Source organism: Podarcis bocagei (genome assembly GCF_964188305.1).
Source record: "Podarcis bocagei genome assembly, chromosome: 5".
In the NCBI taxonomy this organism is placed as follows: Eukaryota; Metazoa; Chordata; class Lepidosauria; order Squamata; family Lacertidae; genus Podarcis; species Podarcis bocagei.
Genome location: NC_138129.1, coordinates 73275833 through 73303429, shown reverse-complemented (window position 1 = coordinate 73303429; position 27597 = coordinate 73275833). Strand labels below are relative to the sequence as shown.

Sequence of the window (27597 nt, the reverse complement as noted above, 5' to 3'; positions counted from 1 at the left end):
TCGAGGGGAAAGGAGGCGCGAGACGGGGGTTAAGCGCCGCCCCCAAGTCCGCCCCTTAAAAAGGAGGCTTCGCGAGGAGAAGGCAAAGAAGCGGTGGTTGCTCCCTAAGGGAGGAAACGGCTTTTTTCGTCGCTGGCACGGGAGCTTTCACTTCTCTCGTACCACGTTTCGGGTGAGTTGAGTCTGAAGGGGAAACGACAAGGAACTTATTTTCCTCTCAGTGTTAGAAACTGAAATATGAAATGGCACCTTAAAACAGGCGCCAGAACGGAATGTCTAGGCGCGCTTTTTTAATAGCAAGAATACAAAGCTGAATAAGATTTGAAATATTTGTGTATTTTGTTGGTGTTGCTGTATTTGAAATGAAAACTTAATAAAAAGCATTAAAAAAAGACTACAAAGCTGAAAATGAACGAACTGCAGCTAAAATATTATGTTCATTTTCCACAGTGTCTAGTCCTTCCCCTGCCCACCCCGCTACTCACAGAGTAGCTGGAAGTAGGGAGACAGAAAAGGTCCCCCTTTCCTTCCACTCTGCAGAGAAGCCCTAGATTATCCCTACACCCCCTTTCCTTCATAAAAAAACACCATTTTTGGCACCACAGTTAACACATAATAAAGACCTATACATCTGGTGGCAGTGTCCAGTTTGCAAACCTAAGACTTAAGGGTCCTTCAGTGATCCCAATTTGTTTAGATTTTAAGCATCCCTGTGAGAGTCTGAGGTAGAGAACACTTTAACATGCACTACTTAAACCATCATAACTCACTGACTAGTATATTTCAGATTAAAAGCACACTATACATTAAAAGTACATCAAACAAGGCAACTAAAACCCAAACAAAACATGTTGGGTTGAAAAGCAAAAAGAAAGTTTTTCAGGTCTGCATCCATGCATATTTTACTTGGGAGGAAGCCCCATTGAACTTGGATGGAATTTATTTCTGAGTAACAGTGGCCATTTTAATCTGAAATCTTAGGTGCAGTACGGGGCCCAGAGCTCAGAAACGGCTCGTGAAACGCGACCAGAACAATTGGAGTTTCGAACTCTGTGTGTGATTGAGTTGAATTAGAGACACATTAAGGTGTGTGCTTTGAGAAGGTATGAGTTAATATTTACCGTATTTTTCGCACTATTGGACGCACCGGTCCATAGGACGCACCTAGATTTGGGGGGGGGGGGAATAAAGGCCAAAAAAAATTACCCCCCCCCGCCAGGCGCAGGGCTGGGGCGGGGAAGCCCGAGATTCCCCCTCCCCCAGAACGGGACCCAGAGCCATGCCGAAGCTGCGCGCAGCTTTGGCATCGCTCTGGGAGCTTGCGGGGCTGGGGGAGGAGGAAGCCCTCCGCCAGCCTCCAAACCATGTCGGGAGACAGCGGGATGGCGCGCTGCGCCTCTCCCGCTGTCCCCCGAGTTTGCGGGGCTGGGCCAGCCTTCTAACCAAGTCGGGGGACAGCGGGAAGGGCGCGCTGCGCCCCTGCCGCTGTCTCCCGAGTTTGCGGGGCTGGTGACGGGGAGGAGCAGGCTTCTCCCCCCACCAGCCTTCTAACCAAGTCGGGGGACAGCGGGAATGGCGCGCTGCGCCTCTCCCGCTGTCTCCCGAGTTTGCGGGGCTGGCGACGGGGAGGAGCAGGCTCCCCCCCAGCCTTCCAACCAAGTCGGGGGACAGCGGGAAGGGCGCGCTGCGCCTCTCCCGCTGTCCCCCGAGCTTGTGGGGCTGGCGGTGGGGCTCTCCTGAAGCCTGCCATCCCGCTATTCCCCGACCTGATCTGGAGGTTGTGGGGATGGTGGGGGGGAGAAGCAGGCTTGCTTCTCCCACCCCCAGCCTCCAGATCAGGTCGTGGAATAGCGGGATGGCGGAGCGCTGCCATCCCGCTATTCCCCGACCTGATCTGGAGGTTGTGGGGATGGTGGGGGGGAGAAGCAGGCTTGCTTCTCCCACCCCCAGCCTTCAGATCAGGTCGTGGAATAGCGGGATGGCGGAGCGCTGCCATCCCGCTATTCCCCGACCTGATCTGGAGCTTGTGGGGATGGTGGGGGGGAGAAGCAGGCTTGCTTCTCCCACCCCCAGCCTCCAGATCAGGTCGTGGAATAGCGGGATGGCGGAGCGCTGCCATCCCGCTATTCCCCGACCTGATCTGGAGCTTGTGGGGATGGTGGGGGGGAGAAGCAGGCTTGCTTCTCCCCCCGCCAGCCTCAGGTCGGGGAATAGCGGGATGGCGGCTCTGCGCCATCCCCCTATCCCCAGCTTTTGGGTGCAAGGCTCGCAACCCTTGCGAGCCCGCGGGACATCCCGCCGGGCTTGCAAGACTTGGGATAGCTTCCTGAAGCCTGGAGAGCGAGAGGGGTCGGTGCGCACCGACCCCTCTCGCTCTCCAGGCTTCAGCAAAAGCCTGCATTCGCACCATAGGACGCACACACATTTCCCCTTCATTTTTGGAGGGGAAAAAGTGCGTCCTATAGTGCGAAAAATACGGTAATTATCCCTTTTTTGTCCTTTCAGGCTCTGACACTTGGTGCTTTAAATGTTTGACAGTTTTCTTTAGTTCTTTTCAATGCCTGCACATAGTGCATGTGACATCACACACACTATGTGCAGGTATGTGCGTGTAACATCACACATCTGCGTGGCAGCAGCGGGCACCCACAATACTGAGGGTGAGATGGCACCCCAGAAATACAGTATATAAATGCAATAAAATAGATGGATAATTGCTGGAAGATTTCGCTGCACATTATACAGCCATTTACCCATCTTGGTCCATTAAATAAAGCATGGCTTTAGAAGCTGATCTTAGCCTTCAATTCTAAATGAATTTACAAAAAAGTAAGCCTTACTGTAAGAGCTGCTAAGATAATGTATGTGACATGATAAGTATTTAATACTGAATATTCCAAATTACACGCACATTGGTCCAAATCCAGAGGAAGCTAGTTTCATTGCAATGTATAAAGCATACATAGGATCACACTACACAGTATGTCTGTGTGCTTTGGGAGTCCACTAGATGTCAGTATAATAAAACCTATTTACTTAACACTTTTGTTGGGGTGGGGCAAGTTGCATTTACACAATGTTCCAGCACTGTGTGTCAGTTTCACCTGAAATAAAGAGATTATCTGGATTGCAGTATCACAGTGGTCAAAACTTTTCCCCAAAGATAGTAGTGAACATCCAGGTTTTCTAGTTTGGTGATCTAAGTATGAGACATGATGTCAACAGATCCATTAAGGAAATTTGGTGCCCCCCACCTTGCCTTCTGCTCAATTTACTATGTCAGTGGTTTTCAACCAGTGTGCCGTGGCACCCTAGGGTGCCTTGAATGCGGGCAACTTTGGCCTCTGTCCCTCTTTCCTTCCCTCCCTCCTCTGATGCCCTCTTGTGTCTCTGCCTCCCAAAGACTTGCACAGCTGTTTGTTGCAGCAGCCTTGGCTACAAGTTCCCCAGGCGAATGGTGCCTCTGGGGCTGACCAGGGTGTGCTTCCCAGGCCCCTTTGGGGCAGTGTGAGGAGGTACCTCTCTTTGGAGCAAGGGGGCAGCTCAGAGACCAGTGGCTGCCCAGAGGATTCCCAAGGAGAAGGGAGAGGAGTTATACTTGGAAAGTCCTGCAGTGCCCCCTTGTGTTGGCACCCAGTGTAGCGAAATGAGTTCCATTGCAAAAATCTGTCTCTGATGGAATGAAAGGCACTGCACTCACCTAGATGAGGAAAGTTGAACAAATTTGATTTATTCTCTGTTGCTTGATTTTGTTGGATTTTTATAGATGAGTTTTATTTTAACATTTTATTGTAAGATGCCCAGAGACCTCTGATCATAGGGTATCATAGAAATATCATTAATGACAATCTTGTTTTTCATTGGTAAGCCTCCATGTTATGTACATAGGCAGTCTTTCATTTAAACACTGACCAGATGCAGAAGAGTTTCACTTCTTCAGACCATCGTTGGGTTATGATTATTTAGATGTCACAGTGTCCAAATATAATTTTCTAGGATTCCACTACATTCTGGTTAAGGATATTTGGTTCAGTTCAGTGCCTTTATATGAAAATGAACATGGTCAGACTGGGGAGAGAATAACAACCGTTGAACACAAACAAAATTATATCTGAGTAAATATGAATAGGATTGTACTATAGAATAGGTATCATTTTTTCCAGATCTGAGCACTGCATCAATTGTAGGTGTGTGATCTTAGATAAGGTGATACTGAAACTTTAGAGGAGAGCGCTACAATTCTAAGATCCTTAATTGGCAGTTTTGGTAACCAGGTGGTTGATTTCTTTTTTGAAACTTAACAGGGAGAGAGGGCAGCCCACCAATAAAATCCGGCCCTGGTGGAGTTCTTCATGTAAGCCGTGTAGCATGAGCCCCCCCCCCCCCATTACCACCTCTTCAAATCAACCTACCCAGTTGAAGTTAAGAGATGATTTTTCATGTCTTCCTGCTACACAGGACTTGTGTATGTGAGATGGCTGCTTAGGACATGACATGGGAGAGGAGGAGTCCATAGCACAGTATCCTAATCATGGGGACGGTGGACCACTTTCCTTTCCTTTAATCAGAAAACATAAATAAAATTGTTCCAGTCTTCTCCATGGAATCTGCTTCTTTAATAATTTTTTACCATTCTCCCCTTACCAGTTTGTGCTGCTGTCAAAAAGTAAGAAGGCAATACAACTTCTATAGTACATGTTTATAGGTGAATAGGTATAGGTAAAATAGGTAAAATAGATTCTAATCTATTTTAAGCTGCAATCACTAACCTGGGAGTAAGTCTTGTTGAACACAGAAGTGTTTATTTTCATCTATGAAATGTTACAGGGTATGGACATACAATAATAATATAATTTAGCTTTCATTGTTTACAATAGATAATATCAATCTATTATTCAAGCTGTAATGTATACATTACCATTTAGAATTTTTGGAAACCATGAAATAGACCATAATCAGATACAGAAGGAGTTCCATTTAAAATCATGTAACTAATTATATAATTACACAATGGAGAAAGAGGAATATACTCTCTTTCTCCATTGTATAATTTAGGATATCTGACTCCTAAAAGTTAATATATAATTATTACATTCCAGTCTCAGAAGTTCTAGGGCTTCGGTATCTTCACTTAAATAAAGCATACTGTTAGATTTGCAAATGCACAAATAATAACTGCAGAAGTACATACTATTATCACAAGTGTTAGGAATAGAATTTCACATTAGAAGGAGTGGTATAAATGTTGTTTGGACTAGGAGTAGCTCCAAGTAATGGAGAAACAATCATAACTGCCCTTGCTATATTAGATGCTTCTCCAACATTGTAGTTGTATTACATTCCAGTCTGGGGACTTCTGTTTCTTCGCTTATGTACAATGCAGATGGTTATACTTACAATAACACAAATTATGATCACAGAAGCACATACAATGATCACAATTTTGGTTGTGTCATTTATCACACTGATCTTACTAATGGCAGTACTTAGCAGTGTGGAAGTGCCAGTTGAAGAAGTGGGAGTAGCTGGCAATGTGGAAAAAACCACAACTGCTCTTGCTGCATTAGATGGTTTTCCTTTGTTGTTGCTGCCATCAATGGCACGAATGGCAAAGTAGATGGAGGTGCCATTCTCTTTTGTGAAGTTTTCTGACTTGTACTGAAAAGATTGTTTGACCCCAGCGACTTCCACTGTCAGTCCAGTAGTGTTCACAGAAGTGGCACTATCAAAACTTGCATTTCTTAATTCCAAGGGATTTTCACTCATTTTAATTTCATATCGTTCAGCTGCAAAATAAAGGACCCACAACAGACATGCGTTAGATGTACATCTTCAAACATGGATCAAGGAAACAGTGACAAGCCTATCAGTGCATAACTTCCTATCCTCCAGGAACCCTAAGCATATTGCATACCAGCCATTGCATCGTTGTGTGTTGCAGAAGACTGGAAAATATTCCAGGGCACACGCTGGTTCACATGGCCACCATGTCAAAGTTGTTAAGATCAGCTGTCATTCCATGCTAATTTAAAAGCATGGTATTTATCAGAGGTGTCCAGAACCATTTTTGGTCCAGGGGGACATTTAGAAATCTAAACACTGTTACAGGCATCGCAAACAACTCATTCCACAAAAGAAAAACTAATGTGGCTCTACCCGCCTTCCCCCACAACACAGGAAAAACAGCTACACCTCCAAACAAATAAAGCATATTCTATAACTAGGAATCCTGAACTAAAACAAAGCAATGTCTGTGTTCAAACCATACAGTCAAACACTTGACTTGGCCCAAAGAATCTTGGGAACAGTAGTTTGTTAAGGATGCTAGAACTGCAGTCTTCCCAGAGCAACGGTGTCATGCTATTCTAGCATATTAAAGGGAGAATAATTCTGGTATAAACCCCTCCTTTGCCATAATTAAATAGATCTAAGCAAGGGAGTCATACTGGTTGATTAAAACAGGATTCCACACTTACCTTGTCCTACATCATAGTCATTCCCAGGAGCTGTCCACGACAAAAGGAATTCATCATCATCGGCAGCTAGCTCCACCTCAAGGTCAGTGATTTGACAGGGTGGAAAGACATCTGGGGGTTTTGTATTAGGAACTCCTGATACCACAAAAGAACCACCAGATGCAACTCTGCTGAAACTTCCTAGGTTTGCTTGGATTTCATCCTCAGTAGCTTCAGGTCTTGGTGAGTTCATTTTTATTTCACCTTCCAAAGAAAGAAAGAAAAATTGTGTCATAAGATGTAACTAGAATCTCTGCAAACGTTCTCAGTATTCTGAAAGTCTTTGATTTTTGTTATTAATCTGCAGTAGATACCTATTTTTCGCTATATAGCCAGCCTTAGCTTCTCTTGTCCCCTCATTTGGTTTACAGTATTTCTATGCAGAGGATACCCAGCTCTATACTACCAGTCACAATTTCAGTTCTTGACAAGCTTAACAGGTATCTCTTCATGGCTGTCAATAAATCACTAAAATTCAGTATGCAGAAAACTATAGTACTTGTGTTTCTTCTAAAACATTTTCACTATCCCAACTTGATGCTCTGTAATTCGGTCTACTGAGCAATTCTGCTGTAGTTCCCTCAAATCTGTACTCTTATTAACTTGCCAGTCTTTCTCCACATCAGTTTTATGTTCCACCAACTCTTAACTGCCAGCTTTGCAAAACTGCTTTTTATTTCTAAAATTTTGACAATATTCTTCTACTTAGTTTTCCTACTTCTTTTCAATTTTTTGCATGTCTTAAACTCTTCTGTGGCAGTTGGGGTATGTGTGGGGTTTTTTTGTGTGAGTGTAGATGCATTGTAGGTATTTTCCAGAAGAAGGATGCCAGAATAATATTTTAAAGCCTAAAAACTTAGGCAATTTTTCCATTGATTCCCAACATATTCAGCGAGGAGTGGCCCAGCTTGCTTCACCACCTGAGGGGCATTCTGCAAGTTCATCTTCTCTGCCCCAGGGTGGGGAAGATGAGTGGCAACACTGTGTGCAAGAACGCCCCCTTCTTGCCAAACTCTGAGAATCAGGATGTTCTACTAACGCGGCCACTGCAGGGGCAGGGAAGATGAGCAACAATGCCACTTGCCAGAATACTTCCCTCTTGCTGGCAGTGGGACATTCCAATGGTGACAGAAGCAGTGGCATGGGTGGGGCACTGCCTCTAGTGTTTCTACTACCTGTGGCAGGTGCTTCACCCTGCCTCATTGTTGAGCCGGCTCTGCATTCAATCAACAAGAAGAATAGATTGTGTCAGAGTTGTAAAAGGTAATGGACCCCTGGACTGTTAGGTCCCGTCAAAGGTGACTATGGGGTGTGGTGCTCATCTCGCTTCAGGCTGAGGGAGCCAGTGTTTGTCCACAGACAGCTTTCCGGGTCATATGGCCAGCATGACTAAACTGCCTCTGGTGCAATGGAACACCGTGACGAAAACCAGAGTGCACGGAAACTCCGTTTACCTTCCCACCACAGCGGTACCTATTTATCTACTTGCACTGGTATGCTTTCAAACTGCTAGGTTGGCAGAAGCTGGGACAGGGCAACGAGAGCTCACCACTGTTGTGCTGGTGTCAGAGATGTGTACTCAATATCTGTATTAAATCTAAAATCTGCATAAGGTTGACAGTGGGGAGGGGAATGGCAGGGAAAGGTTTTCATTTCTCTCGAGATACCCATACTTTGAGAACTCTAGAGCTACATATTACTAGTAAATGCTTTTTCATAATGAATCCTTACCATTTTCCACAAAACCTGGTATATAGAGTGCTTGACTCTGTCTACGGACCAATCTGACATTCTTGTCTTTCCCTTGGACACGCACTTTTAAGTTGTATCTACCATTCTGTGTGAATGATGTGAAATACCTTGAGTAGATTCCATCATACTTGAGTATATCAGCACCTGAGAACATAAATATTAATACTTAACATCCAAAGCAAACCTCTCACTTGTGGTCATTATAAACCCTACATAACACATGCAAGAGATGTTTATTTCATAGTAACTGCTCCTGTTTTCATGAAATAGAAAATGCCTGACTTAATGTGATAGTATGGAATCATAAGGGACTGGTTAATAATATCTGTACAACACAAGCCAGCACAACTCATCACCTACCAAACCAAACATAATACAATAACATGTATTAGAACTTGCTGCATACTTCATTTTCTGCAGTCACAGTCAGCAAAATCAGGAGATTTATCAAGCTTGTGGTGGGTGCCACTAAGAGTCCCACCTTTCCCCATATGAACCTGTCCACACCCTGGAATCATCACCTGAAGCCTTTCTCTGTGTGCTGTCTCTGAGGGCTGGGTATGAGAGAGCAGGCCTTCTTTGCAGTAGGCTCCAATTGGGGATATTGGCTCAATGCATCTGAGGGAGCACACATGGCTGGTTTTGAAAATACCTTTCTAAGAGGCCTTGGAGGCCACTATGTCAAATTAGACAAGACTGGTTGTCAGTGGAAAAAAATAACAAAATGCATGCTGCAATAATTACTTACCTGAACCATAGTCATAAAGCTCAAGCTCTTCAGTTTTTCCTTTCTCATCTTCAACTATGGCTCTGACATTTGCACCAATAACAGGTAAGAACCCTTGACTGATTTCTGCATATATGACCATTGCATTAGGATATTTATTGGTATCTTGATTCATATAGGGCTTCACAAGAACTGGAGGCACAGATACAGATGCTGGTCGACTGGTTACCATTATTGATATGATTTGCTCTTTTGAATGTGTATTCTGAAATGAATATTCCCAGTCTCCCACCTGCAGATCAAGTGTTGAAATACAGAAGAATATTCCATATCCATTATCTAAGTAATTTGGAGAAATACATTTGCTTTTCCTTTGGTTGTTATGTTTTCATAAAGAAGGTATCTCTTTTATGAAAAATGTACCAAGGAAAATGAGTATTGGCAACAATGTCATCCTGTGCACAGGGTGAACTAGGAAATGAAAATGTGTGTGGAGAGAACAATATTGAGACAATTCAAACCAGGATTTTGGCAGACGCCTATTGGCAATATGGATTTTATGGGAAAGGGTTTTTGTTCCCCGAAACATGTGACTATAAAAAGAGTTTCTGCTCAATACCAAGGCAGAGAAGGCAGTATGGGATAGAGAAGCCAATGGTGGAAAAGACCAAGTGGACCTGAGAAGACCAATTCCAAGAAGGCCAATTGGAAGAAACCAACTGGGAATGGATTGCAATGCAGAGAAGACTTAAACAGCTGAAATCCAAAGAGGCAACATATGTCAGCAAGCCTCACCCTTTTCCTGTTTGTTACAGGATCTCTACATGAGGACCTTGGTATGCATGTGTGTGAGTATACTCCATCTGCTGTGTGTTTGAATTTAGCACTCTAAAAATAAACCCTTGAGGGGTAGAAGAGGGAAGAGGGCCTTGACGTTTTGTTTAGAAAAAATACACCTTAGCTACCAAAACATTGGCAGATGATTTTCTAGGTATCTCATGTGGGCAGGAGCAGGGAAGTGTCCTCAGTTCCCAAATGAGCATTAGGATCAGGGAGCCAAGAAGGAAGCTTGTGCAACTTCCCAGTGAGATTCAGCTTCAGCAAAGCTGGCACAGATTCGAGTGGCAGCTGTGAAGGGCCTTAACACACTTCATGAACCATTTTAGAGCTTTGGACTTTGCACACACAACCCTCATAATAACACTGGTCAACAACAAATTTGTTGTCTGCGTTTTTTCAGCTGATTTAGGATGAATCTGATGCGCTGAATCCAAAAATCACATTGGTTTTGCTCAATCAGGTCAAGTTTTTGAGCTACTGTATGGCCACATGTCTTATTTTACGTTTTTGTTCACATGTACGCTTGTGTGGAGCATTTTAGAAGAAGTTGGTGGGGGTAAAATGCCTTGTCAAATAATTGTTTTGATTGGAAATGATTATTTTAATGACAAGAAGTATTCAGGTCTGATAGTTCTGGGTGATTATGTCGAAAAGGGATCAGTTTGAAGTCATAAAACCTCGAAATCTTCCATAAATTGGTCCAGCAAAGCATAAAGTTGGGGGATCAAAACTAAGTTAATGGGGCAGCCGCCCCACGAAGTATCCTGATCTTCAATCAGCACGTCGTCCTGTAGCTCATTGTGATGAAATTCCAGTGCCTATCTTCGGATAACTTCCTGACATTAGTGACGAAGATGCCTCCAGTGTTGAAGGACATGAAGAAGAAGTGGTTCTTGAAGATGATGCTCCACATCCATTTTCCCAAAAGGAGTTGAATGATCTAGTTCGTGACCTCAGCTTGTAAAAGGACTGACAAACTGTTGGCATCCAGATTGAAGGAAAAAAACCTCCTCTCTGACAGTGCTCGCATCAGCTTCTTGCGCAACAGGCATCAAGTGTACCTCCGTTTTTTCTCGGAAGAGAAGGACTTGGTGTACTGTGCAGATATTGCGCAGCTTCTGCTCAAGCTTGGAGTACCACAGTACGAACCCAAAGATTGGAGACTGTTCATTGACAGCAGCAAGCGATCACTGAAATGTGTTCTGCTACACAACGGCAACCAGTTTGCCTCTATACCCCTGGCTCACTCGAGTACACTGAAGGAGAACTATGAAGTGGTGAAGTATGTGCTGGATAAAATTGGTTATGATCAGCATAAGTGGTTTATTTGTGTTGACCTGAAAATGGTGAACTTTTTGTTGGGACAACAGTCTGCCTTCACCAAGTACCCATGTTTTCTGTGCATGTGGGATAGTAGGGACCATGCTCAGCATTACACGAAGAAGGACTGGCCTGTGTGGGAGGAATTGGTGCCTTGCAAAGAAAGGAACGTCATCAACGACCCTCTGGTGGACAGAGACAGAATACTCTTCCCACCGCTGCACATCAAGCTTGGCTTAATCAAGCAGTTCATCAAGGCTCTGGACAAGGATGGTGACTGCTTCATTTACTTGTGCCAGGCTTTTCCAGGATTGACCATGGAGAAGTTGAAAGCTGGCATCTTTGACGGTCCTCAGATCCGTCAGTCATCAGAGATCCAGAGTTCGGAAACTCAATGAACGAAGTGGAACTGGAAGCGTGGAAGGCATTTGTTCTGGTAGTGAAGAACTTTCTTGGCAACAAGAAGGCCAGAAACTGCGCAGAACTTGTCAACAACATGCTGACTGCTTTCAGAAACCTGGGCTGCAACATGAGCGTCAAGATTCACTACCTATTTTCACATATGGACCGGTTTCCTGAGAACCTGGGTTCAATGAGTGACGAGCAGGGGGAGAGATTCCATCAGGACATGAAAGAGATGGAGACCAGGTATCAGGGTCGCTGGGACGCAGTCATGATGGCTGACTACTGTTGGACTCTGAAGAGAGACCTCCGTGCTGCTGAGCATTCCAGGAGTTCCAAGAAACAGAAGTTCAAGCCCTGAAGTTTGAAAAATGGCGAAGCAACATGCAATTTACACGTACTTACCTTTATCAATGCCCACCATTCAGTTTACAGAAAACCTGACCTGATGGAGAGAAACGGATGCCATTTCCTGATTCAGCAGTGCAAATATACCCTAAATCAGTTGTAGAAATCTAGACAACATTCAAAAAGTAAAAAATTGTTGCCCAGTGTAATATTTTGTGGGTGGGGAAAATGCTGATTTGGAATATTGAAGGTCTTTAAGACCATTACTAAATGCTACATAGAAGATGGTTCTTCCACACTTGCATAATCTATCATGCTACTTTACCTGTAATGGCACAACCCTTTAATAGCACAGCTGTAGTTCCATAAAGCTCTACAAGACAGACATTTCCATATTTTCTATGTGGAGAAGGCACACTAGTAATTGCAGGGTTAGATGCACAGAGCTGGGATTTTACCTCTGCAGTTCCACTAATACTGAGTCGAGCTGTTCGGACATTTGTATTATCAATGACAAAGTTGTTGGCGCTGTACTTCTTTCGTTTGGGATCTATCAGAATTATTCCTGGTGGATATATGCTTGTGCTCCATGTAACGACGAAGAAAGTGTCATTTCCCACTGTTTTATCAATTGTTACAATACCATCAAACCACCTTCCGGAACCGACGCTATGACTTTTACTTTCAAGCTGTTGGTATTAAAACAAACAAACAAAACGTTAAGCATTATGGTTAAAGGTAAAATGGTAAAGGAGCCCTGGATGATTAAGTCCATTCAAAGGCAACTATGGGGTGCGGCACTCATCTTGCTTTTCAGGCCAAGGAATAATAATAAAAATAATTAATAGTAATTTATTATTTCTACCCTGCTCATCTGGCTGGGTTTCCCCAGCCACTCTGGGCGGCTTCCAACAATAGATTAAAAATACATTAAAACATCAGTCAATAAAAACTTCCCTAAACAGGGTTGCCTTCAGATGTCTTCTAAACGTCAGATAGTTGTTTATTTCTTTGACATCTGATGGGAGGGCATTCCACAGGGCACACGCCACTACTGAAAAGGCCCTCTGCCTGGTTCCCTGTAACTTAGCTTCTCGGAACCAAGGCCCTCCGTGCTGGACCTCAGTGTCCGGATGGACCGATGGGGGTGAAGACACTCCTTCAGGGAGTTGGCATTTGTCCACAGACAGCTTTCCCAGTCATGTGGCCAGCATGACTAAATTGCTTTTGGCACAACGGAGCTTTCCCTGTTACATGGATTTGAACTGCTGACCTTCCGATCGGCTTGCCCAAGAGGCACGGTGGTTTAGACCACAGTGCCAGCCGCGTCCCGCCGTTACATTTAAGCATTATACCATAGCAGGAAAATAGTATGAACTTAATATGCCAGCCAGTCTTTGAAACTGGCACTTTTGTGCTTTACCTTCAAGCTGATGTGTATTAGGTAAGCTGATATACCTGGCAAGTTTTATAAACTGAATACATACAGTTAATTTTAAATAGGGTGGGCTGCTTGCAGCCCCCAAGCCTCAGCCTCTGATTGGCTGAGCGAGCACTGCCCCCCCCTTACCTAAGGGTCCAGTGCAGCCAGAGGTGGGCAGTACCAGCTATCCCATCCCCCAGCCGCACCAGAAGATGGCAGCCCCCTGCACCCACCATGCAGCAATAGCTGCCCACCTGGACTCCCAGGTAAGCAGATGTTTTATTTCAAAAATAGTAAAGAAGTCAGGGTCAGTACATTGCCTAGAAGGTGAATTCGTAGTGGATAGACGTGCTGAACAAAAAGTACATAATAAAGAGGCATTAATAAAAATGCTGGTACAGCCACAAGGAGATTTCCCATGTCCTATGCAGATCATGGTTTGTGCAACAGGGATAAAACTGATATCCTGCAGTGTTTCATTGTTAAAAACATGGAGGAAACGTAGATAAGCAGCTACAGCTAAACAGGTAGGAACCATTGCAACTCCAGCTCAGCAACACTTTCCATACATAAGCTATGGCATGCTTAAGCTACTCCATGCAGTTACCGTAATTGTTTTTTCTCCACCAAATATATTTATTGCAATTGTTTATGGATTTTTATTGGTTGTTTGCTGCCTTGGAAGTTTTGAATTGATAGACAGATACAAAAATCCAGTGCAAAAGCAACAACTGCCCTGTGCTCTTCGGATGAAGGGTGGTATATAAATTTCAATAATAACATTTTGATGGTGTCTTTGAATTCAACACAAAGCTATGTTATTAGCAGGATACCTGAAAACAGTAATGAGTAAAAAAACAACAAACTAGGACAAATCCAATCAGTGATCAGAAACAAGAGGTTGAAACTGGAAGACACAAATCTAATTCCATAGACCAGGGGTAGGGAAAGTTTGCTCCCAGATGTTGATGAACTGCACTTCCGATCAACCCCAGCAAGCATGGCTCAAGGCATGATGGGAGTTGTATTTCAGTAGCATCTGGAGGACCAAAGGATCACCACACCTGCCACAGAGGAAGAGAAGTAAACAAGAATTCACCTGGACAGGAGATACCACCAGCTTTGTCTCCATGCATGGACCTGGCAAGCAAAACAGTTGTAGAAGCAGCTCCAGGGGAGTTTGCACTCCATACTCAGGCTTGAATATGGCCTGGCTAGGGTACTACTAATTTGTGGGCTCCTACTGGTTGGGGGTATGGCCAAATTTGCCCCAACTTGCATATGGGTTTGAATTAGGGATTTCCTACCTTCACCCCCTGGGGAAGCAGGGTCAGTGGCCTCCCTACTCGCCCTCTAGGTGTAGCCCATGGAAAGGGGGATAGGAGACTCAGCTGTGCCCTATTTCACAAAGGTGGGAGAATGGTTGGTCTTTGTACCGGACCTGTACATTTTGAAATGTTTCATTTCTGCCAAAATCTGCCTCTGCAATTAGCCTTTCTCTGCAAATTCTACCTGGGTCTCGCTCTGTACAATAAGAGCAAATCACAGGCTGTAGAGTTGATGTCACACTCTGTTGTTTTCAATTTTTGTACAGTGCCTAGTAATTTTAAGATAATAAATCATTACGATAGGCTACTGCTTGCACCCAAATCTTTGTAATCCAGACCTGAATCGATTGTTGACTGATATTTCCACTTCCTGAAGAAATTCCACTGAAAGCATCTATGAGGCCATTGGAATCCAAACTGTCTGTGGCAGAAAATTTCAAACCTCCTGAAATACAATTGAAATCATAATTAGAGTTATCTATCAGATGGAATAAAATATATTACATTACTGTGCTGTGTCTTGTAGTAGCATATCCAGTATGGTTGCATAAACACTGTTCTGAATGGTAGCTGCAGCTTTTTAATGTTAGGAACTGATAAGGATGCTGACAGGACTTCCAGGGCCCAGTATGCTTCCCTACCTCTCCACAGTCCCAGGTGGCAGGAGTGGTCAGTGTTCCTTATGCTGATTGCTTAGCAACAGTGATTAAGCATCCTTAGCAACAGAAGCTTCCCTGTATTGGCCTAATATTTGCCTCCATGTTTTGCTTTCTAACTTTATAGATTTCCAATTGACTTTAAAAAAAAAAGAAAGAAAGCCAGGAGTTCAGGCACCCTTCTGACTTGGGCATGTATCGTACCTGCACCCCATGTCAGTGTCCCTGGGAACTGTACACACCCAACAGCCCATTGCGGCACATATCTACAGATGGAACAGGATCAATGACTTTTGTGAGAACATAATTAGTTTCTTTTATACTGTGGTATGTATTAAAAAGAATCAGAAACCACTTTTTTCTCAGTTCCTCTAAATCTGATATTCACAACTGGCTAGCTGTTGAATGATTACAATGAACTATAAAATTTGCAATCTTAGGTATGGATTATGATGAGTATCAGCTAAACACACATACCTAAAAGGGAGGCCAGGAGCACTGGTAGGTGTTTAAATCATTGGGGGCAGAGGCCCAAAGCTACAAATTTACATAAATTTGCAAATGCTGATTTATATGTATAGAAGCAAATTTAGACTTCAGGTGTCACAAAAGCAAGTCAACCAATCCAAATAATCTCATTCAGGTTCTTAAGTTACTTTGCACCCAACCCCAGATCAATCCAAATCAGTTTGTTTTCAATTAATTCTCCCTCAGTTAATTTTCAAACAGATTCTGCTCCAAATCAGTGCAGTTCTCATTCATTGCCCTGCACATCACATTATCTAAATAAAGTCATCTTAAATAAATTCATTTCTGCAAATTAATAACCTATACCAACATCAGTCTCCTAATTCAATGTCCTTTAAAGTCATCTCAACTAACACACATATTACTTATTACTTGGCTCCCTGAGTAAATTGTGTGTAAATTAAAGGGTTTTTTTGCTGCTGGATTGACCTTGTGATAAACACCTTTTTGGAGACACCAACTGGCACCAAGTAACACCAAAGAGTTAATGTAAGGCATTCTGCTTAATCATTTACCTGTCATATCTGCCAACGTTTCTAGTTCTTTTGCAGCGTTTGGTCCCAAAGCAATTGTGTGAATTATGGACCCACTATTTCGAATGTCAGTAAAGCAGGAGCTTATACCACCATCTTCTCCATCTGTCAAGAGCACGATTTCACAGCCTTTGGTATTTGGATACTTTTTTAAAAACACCTGTATGAAAAAGAGGATTTAAAATTTTAGCAGCAACTAGTAATGTAGAAGCAATGGGACACTTTGTGCTTAAAGTGTAAGAGAAACTTGCTGCAAAACCTCTTCAAGTGTGTTGTGTTGCATTGTAGATGAGTGGCAAAAGTGTGGACTAATTTTCTACCTGTGACAGAAGTAGGCTTTGGTGAGATGGGTGTGATATTTTTTCCAGTTGAAGTAGCATTTGCTACTTCACTAATTTTAAAAGATAGCAAATATGGGCAAAATCAAAATGGGTTCTTCCACCCTCTCCCTAGGTGCTCTTCAACTATGACTGCAATAGCATTCCTTGGAAACACATGTTTGCACTCTGGAGTGGCCAAATACATTTTGCTTCCTGAGGCAAATCTGAAAATTGTGCTTCCCCCAACCTAGTATTCAGAGGTAGCATATTTGATGCATATTTGATGCATTTCTTGCTCACATGCTGATTCTGGATGGCTTTGCTGGCCCCAAATCCTTCCCACTGCACCACCATAAGAATCTGGACAAACTTCTTTACCTGAAATGCTGTTCGCACTCCACCACATATGATAGTTCCTCCACCAGCTGTGGTAGGAAGTAAGGCTGTAAGTGTTTGGCGCACACTGTCATTGCTGATCAGTTGCAAATCGGACTTAATTTGTGCTACATTGTTGAATGTGACAATTCCAACCCAGGATCCCGCTTCAATAATCTGTAGGAGGAATATTTCTGCTGCTTGCTTCAGTCGGTTGATGCGATCGCTCTGCATATGAATTAAAATACAACATCCATAGAGTTGTCAGTGCTTTGCCGGAAGCAAATAAAAAATTGATAGTTATAATTAGGAAAAATGATAAAGAAATACCAAAATACAAAATTCTAGTAGAGGTAAAAACACTTTGGTTCTCACTGTTGGAAGCTATTGCGGTAAAGAAAAGGAATATGATAGAAGGGTGGACAACTTATTTATTAAAATGAGGGAGGAGACTATCAAAATAATTCAAGGAATTATCAGGAAAATTAACAACATGGATACAATATAATTTAAACGAAGTATTTAGGAAAGATAGGACAGGAATGTACCATGTTTTTCCGTGTATTGGATGCCCCCATGTATAGGATGCCCCCTATTTTTTGGGACTCCAAATTAAGAAAATGGGGGGAAATTGCCCTGACCTGTTGAAATTTGGTACGGAGGGGCGGATTTCCCAGAGGCTAACAGCCACAGGTGTCTAACATGCTGCTGATCAGCTGTTCCCTCGCTGGCAATAACAGAGGTTTTTTTTTGGGGGGGGAGTGGTGAAGCTTTTTTTTCCAATTACTTTTAGCACTTTCCACCTTTAGGCAGTCCGTTTTTGCCGTGCGGAGACTTTGCGTGGCTTCATTTGTGTGTGGGCAGCGCAACGTTACACAGGAGGAGCACGGCGATTGAAGTACAATGGTACCTCGGGTTAAGTACTTAATTCGTTCCAGAGGTCCGTTCTTAACCTGAAACTGTTCTTAACCTGAAGCACCACTTTAGCTAAGGGGCCTCCTGCTGCCGCCGTGCCGCCGTAGCACGATTTTTGTTCTTATCCTGAAGCAAAGTTCTTAACCTGAAGCACTATTTCTGGGTTAGCGGAGTCTGTAACCTGAAGCGTATGTAACCTGAAGCGTATGTAACCCCTGTGCCTTCCACATCAGCGAAACATCATGCCTTGCGCTCCTGTGTAATGTTGCACTGCCCACGCACAAATGCAGCTGCGTGAAGATGCTGCGCAGAAAAAACAGATTGTACACAGCCTCTTCCACAGCTGTGGGCGGGCAGAGTAAGAGGAGGCAAGCAGACTAAGAATGCCCAGCGGGAAAGGCGCTGCCGCTCCAGTTGGCCGTGGTGATCAAAGATATCTCTCCCCTCCACACCTTTCTCGAGTGGCCTTGTGCTCATGAGTATCGTTCATTTCAATGGGGCTTGTACCATGAATTGTTCTTTTGGACAATAATTATCCTGTAATGTTTTTCTGACTGTTTTACAAATATCTAAATGCTGTTATCTCCTAGGCATAATAAACTCAGTTCCAGAATGGCACATGTCAACCTGTCATTAATAGCTATACAGTGGTATCTTGGGTTACAGATGCTTCAGGTTACAAACACTTCAGGTTACAGACTCCGCTAACCCAGAAATAGTACCTCGGGTTAAGAACTTTGCTTCAGGATGAGAACAGAAATCGTGTGACAGCAGCGAGAGGCCCTATTAGTTAAAGTGGTACCTCAGGTTAAGAACAGTTTCAGGTTAAGAACGGACCTCCAGAACGAATTAAGTTCTTAACCCGAGGTACCACTGTATCCCAAACCTCTTTGTACCATTCTTCAATTTTATATTCTAATTGCCCCTTCCATTTCCTAGCTATAATGATTTGTGCGGCTGTCAATAAATGTGTGAGCAAGTCCATAGCCTGTGAACCTTCCACCACATCATATATTGATAGCAGTGCTACCTCTGGACTTTAACCCTGTGATTTCTATTATCCCCCTAAACACCGTTTGCCTTTTTTTTTTTTTTACATATTTACACCCCCACCACATGTGTACATAATTCCCTGTTTCCTAGCATCCCCTCCAACATAACGTTGAATATCCCTTGTTTATTTGGTTTAAACTAACTGGTGTTAAGTACCATCTCAGAACTAATTTATAATGATTTTCTTTTATTCTCATAGACAACATTTTCAGTGTTTGATGGATGTATTAATGGAATATTGAATGGTTTAGTTTTTATAAAATATGCAGGAATCTATGATATGCAGAATGAAAAGAGAAGAAAGAGAAGAAGGGAAATCACTGATACTTCAAGCTTGTTAAAATGAGTATTTTAAATTATATAACAGAAAAGTTAATATTTTTAAAATAAAAATCAATCAATCAAATAAAAAGGAAATATTTCTTATGGATATGGAAAACACAGACTCACCAAAGTCATACTTCCAGAAACATCAAGCACTAGACACAAAACTCTGTCTGGTGCTTGCAGCAAGGAGATAGTGGGATCAGGTGGGGGAACCGTTATTGGAGATGAGCTGGCAAAGTCGGGAGAGTCCATAATTACTTCCCAGGTGCTCTTGTAGTTGCACAGTTTATTCTGCATATTTGTTGCTTTCATATTATGGTTGCTTTCATTACAGAACTGAGTAACCTAAATAAAAGAGAAGGAGAATTGGTCAAAATCCCACACTTCTTAGCAATTTCCTTATGAAGTGGTGCTGTGAAGGTGGACATTCTTTGTCATAAAAAAATGGCTACAGGGTGCTATGTGGGTTTTTCTTTGTAGGCATTTGTTGCCTTTTATCTCACAAAAAAATGTAGTGGCAAGCGTCTCCAAAGAGCCTGTTTCTGTTCACTCGCTGATCCCATGGCCAACAGAGTTAATAAGTTTGCAGCGGAGAGTGTCAGTGCTTGTGTGTGGCACCCAGGTCAGTGGCAGACTTTGGGCTCTCAAATTTCAGCAGCCCTCTGTGTGATGCTAAAATTTGCCCTCCCTGCCTCTCATGCTCCATTCTACAACATTTGGCACCCCCTGCAGCGTGGCACCCTGTGCAGTTGCACCAGTTGCAGCACCCTAAAACTGTCTCTGCCCAGAATCCCATCTCTTTACAAGGCAACTGAGCACCAATAAGGGGGCTTCCTCTGCTTCCCTTGTAGCTACAAGGGTATCTCATTAATTTGCACTCTTTTTCAGAGGGAAGGGTGAGGGAGAAATAGCTGGGCTACGATGAGGAGGCCTGTATTGGGTGTAGCTAAGTGCTATCCCTTGTTTTCCAGTATCCCAGAACAGGGAAGAAGCGGTTCCCTTTGGGGATAGAGGCAGCAGGCCCCTTCTTGCACAGGCAGCCTAATTGCTAATACTCAATTCTGACCAAACTAAGCCTCTTAGACAAGGGTGCCAACCTGAATAAAATATTGGAGGGTGGAAGGAACAGGTAAGCCCCGTCCAGCATAATCTATCACAAGATGTGGCACACAAACCATTTGAATGGCAATGCCCATCAACTTGGAGGGGGGCAGCCCACTCAAATATTTTATTGGAGAGCCCGAAGGGACCTTGGCCCCTAGGAGTTGGCTGCTATACTAGAGCAAAATATATATCAGGAGGCTTAGTTTGGTCAGAATTGAATATACACTTCCAGAATTAATGCTAAATGAGCCACCATAGCTGCTAGAGGGTCATGAAAATTTGTGACCTGGGCTTTTTGGACTTGTCTACCCATGTTCTATCTGAAACCAAAGGAGTGAAATGCTTGTCAGGTGTGATCCCCCCCCCCCCAGCTCTCCTACCCTACTACTAGTTCAATACCATGATTTTTTTGAAACACAGTTTCTCCCAACCTTAGTGAAACAGCCAGCAGAATCTTGAAGTTGTTTTATATTAGTGGCAGGATTTAAACTATAATCTTAAGAAATAATATTTAATTTAGCCAAAGTTGAGTATGGACAACATCTTGCATTTTTCAAGACAGACACTAAATAAGGAAACTTATAGCTTCCAATTGACATTACACATACTTACTGAAGAGAGACTTTGCATATACATTATAGATGCTTGAGCAGTCTGCGTTTTGTCTGGAATGAACTGGCATCCAGCTTCATACAGCTGAGTTCGGCTTTCAACTTTGCATTTTCTCGTTTTCCCTGGGCTAATTGGGAATATATATTGACCAGTGACACCAGCAGAGCATCTAATCAGTATAACAGAAGCAAATATAGTTAGTTAAAAAGTCAATATATGGATCTCATAGAGATTGTATTCATTTTTTTTAAATTGCAAGGGTTTCTTGGAGAAATATAACAAATAATCGTTCAACGCTTGGACATTTATATATAAAAAATGGGAATCGGGACAAAATATTTAAAAAGGTTATGGAAGAATATTAGACATTATGTATGACGTTGATCATTCTGCTCCCCACCTTCTGCCAGTGTGACCATGGTGGGGTCCCCACTGTGGAGGCCCCACAGGCAGGAGAGGGGAGTTTGGGTTGCACTCTGAGTGAATGAGCTGATTGATAATTATGCAGGGGAGGCAGAGAGAGAGGGTGGGTATTAACTGTGGGGCTGGCAGGTGAGAAGAGCATTGCCCCACTTTCCCCTTAGGAGCAAACTCTTCTGTATCCTGTCAGAACCAGAACAGCAAGATTGTTGTCTTTAAAATAAACTGATAATTGGTTAGTGTCCCTGAAAGGATGCTTTATGACTGTGTTAAACTAACATAACAAAGGGATGGGTTTGATGATTTTACAATGCTGTATCTTTGCCTGTATCGAAACATGCTAGGAGGAAGGCACGCTTGGCAAATCTACACCGTGATCAACTCCTGCCTGGAAAGCAATGTTCCCACTGTGGAAGGACGTGTGGATCCAGAATTGGCCTCCATAGTCACTTACGGACTCACTGTTAAGACTGTGTTTATGGAAGACAGCCTTACTCGGCTACGAGTGATCACCAAAGAAGAAGAAGAGAAGATTGCAAAGATGTATTGAGATCTCTGCAGTGACTTCTGCATCTGGGATTACTACCTTGTACTTACAAATATATTTTTAATGATTTCATCAACTTGTTTATTTTTGACCCCCAGTCGGGAATCTAACTGTATTCCCTACAATACTATCAAATTACAGGTTAATCTTCTGGACAATTATTCATACCACAACCAAACTAACAAGTCCAAGGCAAACATCAGCCATAAAGGATTGGTTATATAGTTTGAGGTATACATTTTGGACAGTACCTTGTTGCTTCAGCTTGCTTTATCCCAGTAGTATAGAAAGGTGCATCGTTGTTATATTCATCAAACACTCCCCATCTGAGGTGAGCCCATTCATGGACGAACACTCTGCCTGTGGAAGACCATTGACAAAGCTAATTGTGACACTATTCAGGTGTCCTGGGTACTAAATACTAAGGATCCCTCACTCAGCACCAAATTATTTACTCAACTTCTTGATGGGATACTACTGGGCTTCCCCTGTGAACCTCAAGATATTACAGAAAAGGGCATTCCTCTGCTATGTACATTTTATGCCAATTGTTGATGACAAGCTTTTAAGAGCCAATATGGAAATACAGTAAGCTTCCTGAAGTGAAACAGGAACAACTTCAGCTGGCTTCAGAAAGCAAGCTTTTATGGTCTGAAAATGTTCAGATGAACCTAACATAAAAATATTGCTAATTCCTTATATAAACTTAGGAGATATTAAGCAAATAAAACCAAACCATTCATGGTTTCTCAGTTCTTGCTCTGTTTATTGTCTTTTGAAACATTGACTATTTAAGACTGTAGTAATAAATACAAATAATTTAAGATGAATTAACAGGTACTACCTCGTGATCCGCGGGACGCGGGTGTGGGTTAAACCACAGAGCCTAGGACTTGCCGATCAGAAGGTCGGCGGTTTGAATCCCTGCAACGGGGTGAGCTCCCGTTGCTTGGTTCCTGCTCCTGCCAACCTAGCAGTTCGAAAGCACGTCAAAGTGCAAGTAGATAAATAGGTACCGCTCCAGCGGGAAGGTAAACGGTGTTTCTGTGCACTGCTCTGGTTTGCCAGAAGCAGCTTAGTCATGCTGGCCACATGACCTAGAAGCTGTATGCCGGCTCCCTCGGCCAGTAGAGCGAAATGAGCGCCGCAACCGCAGAGTCGGCCATGACTGGACCTAATGGTCAGGGGTCCCTTTACCTTTACCTTACCTCTTGATCCATAAACAGCATGCAAACTGTCATTTGTCAGGAAATTAGGAGTGAAATGAATGTATCTTCCTTGTTCCCCACATCCACCATACTGCAAGGTGTAGGGATCATCTCCATATTTCAGGTAAGGCTTGGCCACTATGACATCAGCCTAAAGTAAAATAGAACTTGGTTGAAAGATCACCAAAATACCTTTGATATTAATGCTATATTAATGATATTAATGCCTCAGCAAACCACCCTCAGATTTTTGCTCTGCATAGAAAGGCACAATTCTGGACCGTAAGGTTGAATGGAATTTTTTGCCTGAAACAAAAATCTCCTAAAACCGTTGGGATTCCATATTTCTTTTGAATAAACGCTTGCGTGTTTCATGGGATATGCAGCCCCATGCTACGCAGGTCGATTCAGAAAGAAGACATGATGTGTTCAGTTGAGCTTAGGCCCAATATATAGGACTGCAGTGTAATTTTCAATAAAGATGTGTACAGTCACATGTTACAACATAACAGCCCTCAGGATCACATCAAGCATAGTGCACCAAGCGAAGTGCTTAGATAGCCAGGCTAGGAGACCAGGTTTTGAACCCCCCACTCGGTCATGAAGCTCACTGAGTGACTTTGGGCCATTCACCGCTTTTCAGCCTAATCTACCTCACAGTTGTGCAGGTTAAATGAGGAGGGATAAACTGTATATGCCACCTTAAGCCCCATGGGGGGAAAGGCGGAATATGAATGCAATAAATAACAGCAACAAGTCCAGCATCCTGACCCTAACAGCAATTACGTAGAAGCTAACAGACAGAAAAGCAACAGCTAGTATTGAGAGACTCATTCCTTTTCAATGGGAAGCTACATTGAGGTATTATGGCTAACAGTCATGGCTAGAAATATTTTCCAAGAATTTGTCTCAGCCCCTATTAAAGCTACCAAAATGTAAGCCCCAGAATATTTGAAGAATTCTCCCCACCACCCCAAGCAAATATTAGATTAGTCTTATTTTGCAATTTCTGCCCCAATGTTTATTATTGTTATTGTTATTTGCCACAATATTCTTTTAAATCCCTCAAGTACATTTAAATTTTTATGCATACGCCTCACTTACCTTGTCATAGGATTCTATAGTCACTCTGTCATATTCAGGTTTTGGTGCCCATGTCAAAGGAATTACAACTTTTACAGACTTGAAATAAAATCTTTGTTCTGTAGCACTGAAGAGGTAAGCGGATGCTTCTTTAATCATATCCTACAAGGAAAATAATGAGTGTTCAGTGGCTAGCATTCTCATTCACACTTGCAGAATGTGCATTGGGTCTTTTCTGCCCTCCCTCCTGAACCTGGAGGTATTTCATTTGAAAAGATTGGGGGATAGGCAGCCTTCCCTAACCTCCAATCTTTAAGTAGAATAGATGCCCTTCAATATGCTCCTATTCTCTAATGGTTTGAACAGCGACTTGCCATAAAGAAATTCAATAAACAAAACCATTCTTAATTTGGTGGAAAGCAGTGAGAAAAGTTGCATCTCTTAACTTTCTGGATGTGTAACCATATTGCTTATTCAAGTTTGCGCTGCATAGAGTGTACAACCATCCCTGTTTAGTGAAAAAGGCATTACTAAGCCTAAGAGACGATTGACAGAAAATTCCCAAGTGGGATATTCATATATTTTGGGAATTGTCTCCCCAAGAAAGCTTGTCTAGCACCTACCCTAGGAATGGGGTGTGTGTGTTGATATTTATTTTATTTGCATTTTAATGAGAAGCTAACTAATTTGCATTTCCCAGACCAATACATGAACCCCCAACACTCCAGCCTTCAGAATTTGCACTTTGCCAAATTGTTCAGTGTAGTTCCCTAAAAATGCATCTATTGGGGGAAAACAGCTACAGAAATGTAGGTATAAAAAAATAATAATTCTCTCTGCATATATCAAGGTAAAGGGACCCCTGACCATTAGGTCCAGTAGTGACCGACTGGGGTTGCAGCGCTCATCTCGCTTTATTGGCCAAGGGAGCCGGCGTACAGCTTCCGGGTCATGTGGCCAGCATGACTAAGCCGCTTCTGGCGAACCAGAGCAGCGCACGGAAATGCTGTTTACCTTCCCGCCGGAGCGGTACCTATTTATCTACTTGCACTTTGACGTGCTTTTGAACTGCTAGGTTGGCAGGAGCAGGGACCGAGCAACGGGAGCTCACCCCGCCGCGGGGATTCCAACCGCCGACCTTCTGATCAGCAAGTCCTAGGCTCTGTGGTTTAACCCACAGCCCCACCCGTGTCCCTCTCTGCATATATACACACTAGTAAAGACTGCATATGATAATTTGTTTAGTAGGACAAATTCACCCTAAAATATCTCCATCTTCATTTACAAACAAAGCAATACAATATAGGAAAAAAAATACAAAGGGTTGAATCCACGCTAAGGCTGTAACCCAATCCCCTCTTATGCCAGGCTGGGAGAATTGGATTGAATGGCGGCATCTCTGTGCCCACTTCCACTGGTTCAGTTGGTCTCCCACTGGTGCCAGAGTGACAGTAGTGTTGCTTCACCAGGGCAGACTCCCCCTTCTGCCTACTGAATTCACAAGAGGGACTTATAAGAAGGCTTGGAGTCACCACAAGTTTTGCAAAAATGAAAAAAAAAATATTCAGGAAAAGAAAAACCCCTTGAGGTTTGGGACACACCTGAAAAACAGCCTAATGAAAATTAAATGATGGACTGTGGCGGAGACCAGGAGAAGGTAGATTGGATTATCCTGGAGAAAGACATAGCTGAATAGAACAGGGAAGAGGAGCACCCCACACTTTGACCTTTTCTTATGGGTCCGACCTATATGCTTGGGTGCAGGGGTGTCCAGTAGCACCCTGGAACCTATGCTTACAAGATGAGCGCTGCATTTTCCCAGCATATCACAGGTCCCTGATGGGACAGTGATTCAATATATTCAGAAACATCTAACCACCTTACCTTTATGTTGTCGACAATTTTGTTGTCTTCAGCTACTGCAGGATTGATTGCAATGACAATGTCTTCAAACCCACCATTGTTGAGTTTTACCATGGTACCCATCGCCCCATGTAGGAATTGTAACACCAACAGAAGAAGCCACCGACTGAACACCATATTTGCTTCTGCCACTTAGCCCTGTCCCACAGAAAGGACTAATAGAACGGGAGGGCTATTTATGCAAGTGCATAACTGCTTGGTTTATGACAGGACTTTGTTCGGTCAAGGAAATTCTGCTACTTTTCTATTTCCTGATAGTGCCATCTTCAGGTAACAAACTGGTGAATCTTTAAGGAATGTTGTAATTTACTCCAACCCTGCACTTCCTTGTTCTGCTCACCATTAATAGATTGCAAACTTTTTCTGAAGGTGTTGATATGAAGTTAGTCACAGCAACCGTTCAGATTTCCGTATTAGCGAGGCACCTCTGGACATAAAAATCTGTCAAGGAGGTGGAAAATCTGGCTTCCAAGGAGTGTGCCCCAGCCATTGCTGCCACCGTGGTGGCACAAGTGATACATTCCTTAGTGACTGAATCTGCTGCCCTGTGGCTCCTGCCACCTGAGGCGGCCACCTGATCTTGCCTCATAGTGGCCCAGACCTGGCACTAATTTTTATGAAGCTTAATACAGTTGAACCTCACTTTTCAAACGTAATCTGTTCCAGAAGACCGTTTGACTTCTGAGACGTTCGAAAACCAAGGAGCAATGGGTGGTCAGCAAAGTCCTTTGAGAAAAAAATAATAACACGCAGCGGAAGCCATTCGACTTCGGAGGCACTTTTGGCGTTTGGCTTCTGAAATGTTTGGCTTCCGAGATGCTCGAAAACCGAGGTTCCACTGTATATTAAAAATATCTCTAAGCAACGTACAAAAAACTGAAGCAAAAATAGACAACTTAAAAGAAAATATTACGAAAATCAGGGCTTTTTTTCAGCCGGAACTTGCCAGAACTGAGTTCCAGCATCTCTCAGGTGGGCACCATCGCCATTATAAGAGAACAGGGGAGGTGTTCATGGTGATTTCCGGCACCTCTTTTTCTAGGGGGGAAAAAGCACTGACAGAAATACAGAGTCACGTATAAAAAAGTTACATTAATACAAAGTTGCTAATATATATATACCGTATTTTTCTGTGTATAACCTGCCCCCTGTATAAGATGCCCCCTATAAGACGCAGCTGCAACCAATCACCTGGCCCTACAATGCACTGCCCGTGTATAAAACAAGCCCCATTTTTAAACATTTTTGAGTAAAAAAACCCATGTCTTATACACAGAAAAGTACTGTAAGTCAAAATCAGGGTGTGTTTTTCCCCAGCTGGAGCTTCCTGGAACCCAG

At 43.1% G+C, this 27597-nt stretch overlaps 1 protein-coding gene and 2 long non-coding RNA genes across 3 annotated transcripts; 2 read left to right on the top strand and 1 right to left on the bottom strand.

The window, feature by feature from the left end:
- The first annotated feature begins 28 nt into the window (after window positions 1–28).
- On the top strand, window positions 29–4606 carry LOC308586930. Its single transcript, XR_014008143.1, has 3 exons — window positions 29–172; window positions 982–1103; window positions 4305–4606. It is a non-coding gene; the product is annotated as an uncharacterized lncRNA (long non-coding RNA).
- A 176-nt stretch (window positions 4607–4782) lies between these two features.
- LOC308586872 (calcium-activated chloride channel regulator 1-like) lies at window positions 4783–27597 on the bottom strand. The gene is made up of 14 exons (XM_081193997.1): window positions 26221–27597; window positions 24358–24498; window positions 23254–23404; window positions 22297–22405; window positions 21079–21247; window positions 19486–19707; window positions 17071–17295; window positions 16355–16532; window positions 14994–15100; window positions 12363–12593; window positions 9016–9286; window positions 8247–8411; window positions 6477–6719; window positions 4783–5786 (listed from the first exon to the last, which is right to left on the bottom strand). The coding sequence occupies exons 1-14, from the start codon at window positions 26374–26376 to the stop codon at window positions 5335–5337; spliced, it is 2820 nt and encodes a 939-aa protein (XP_081050123.1). The 5' UTR covers window positions 26377–27597; the 3' UTR covers window positions 4783–5334.
- On the top strand, window positions 19716–22117 carry LOC308586941. The gene is made up of 2 exons (XR_014008155.1): window positions 19716–19984; window positions 21843–22117. It is a non-coding gene; the product is annotated as an uncharacterized lncRNA (long non-coding RNA).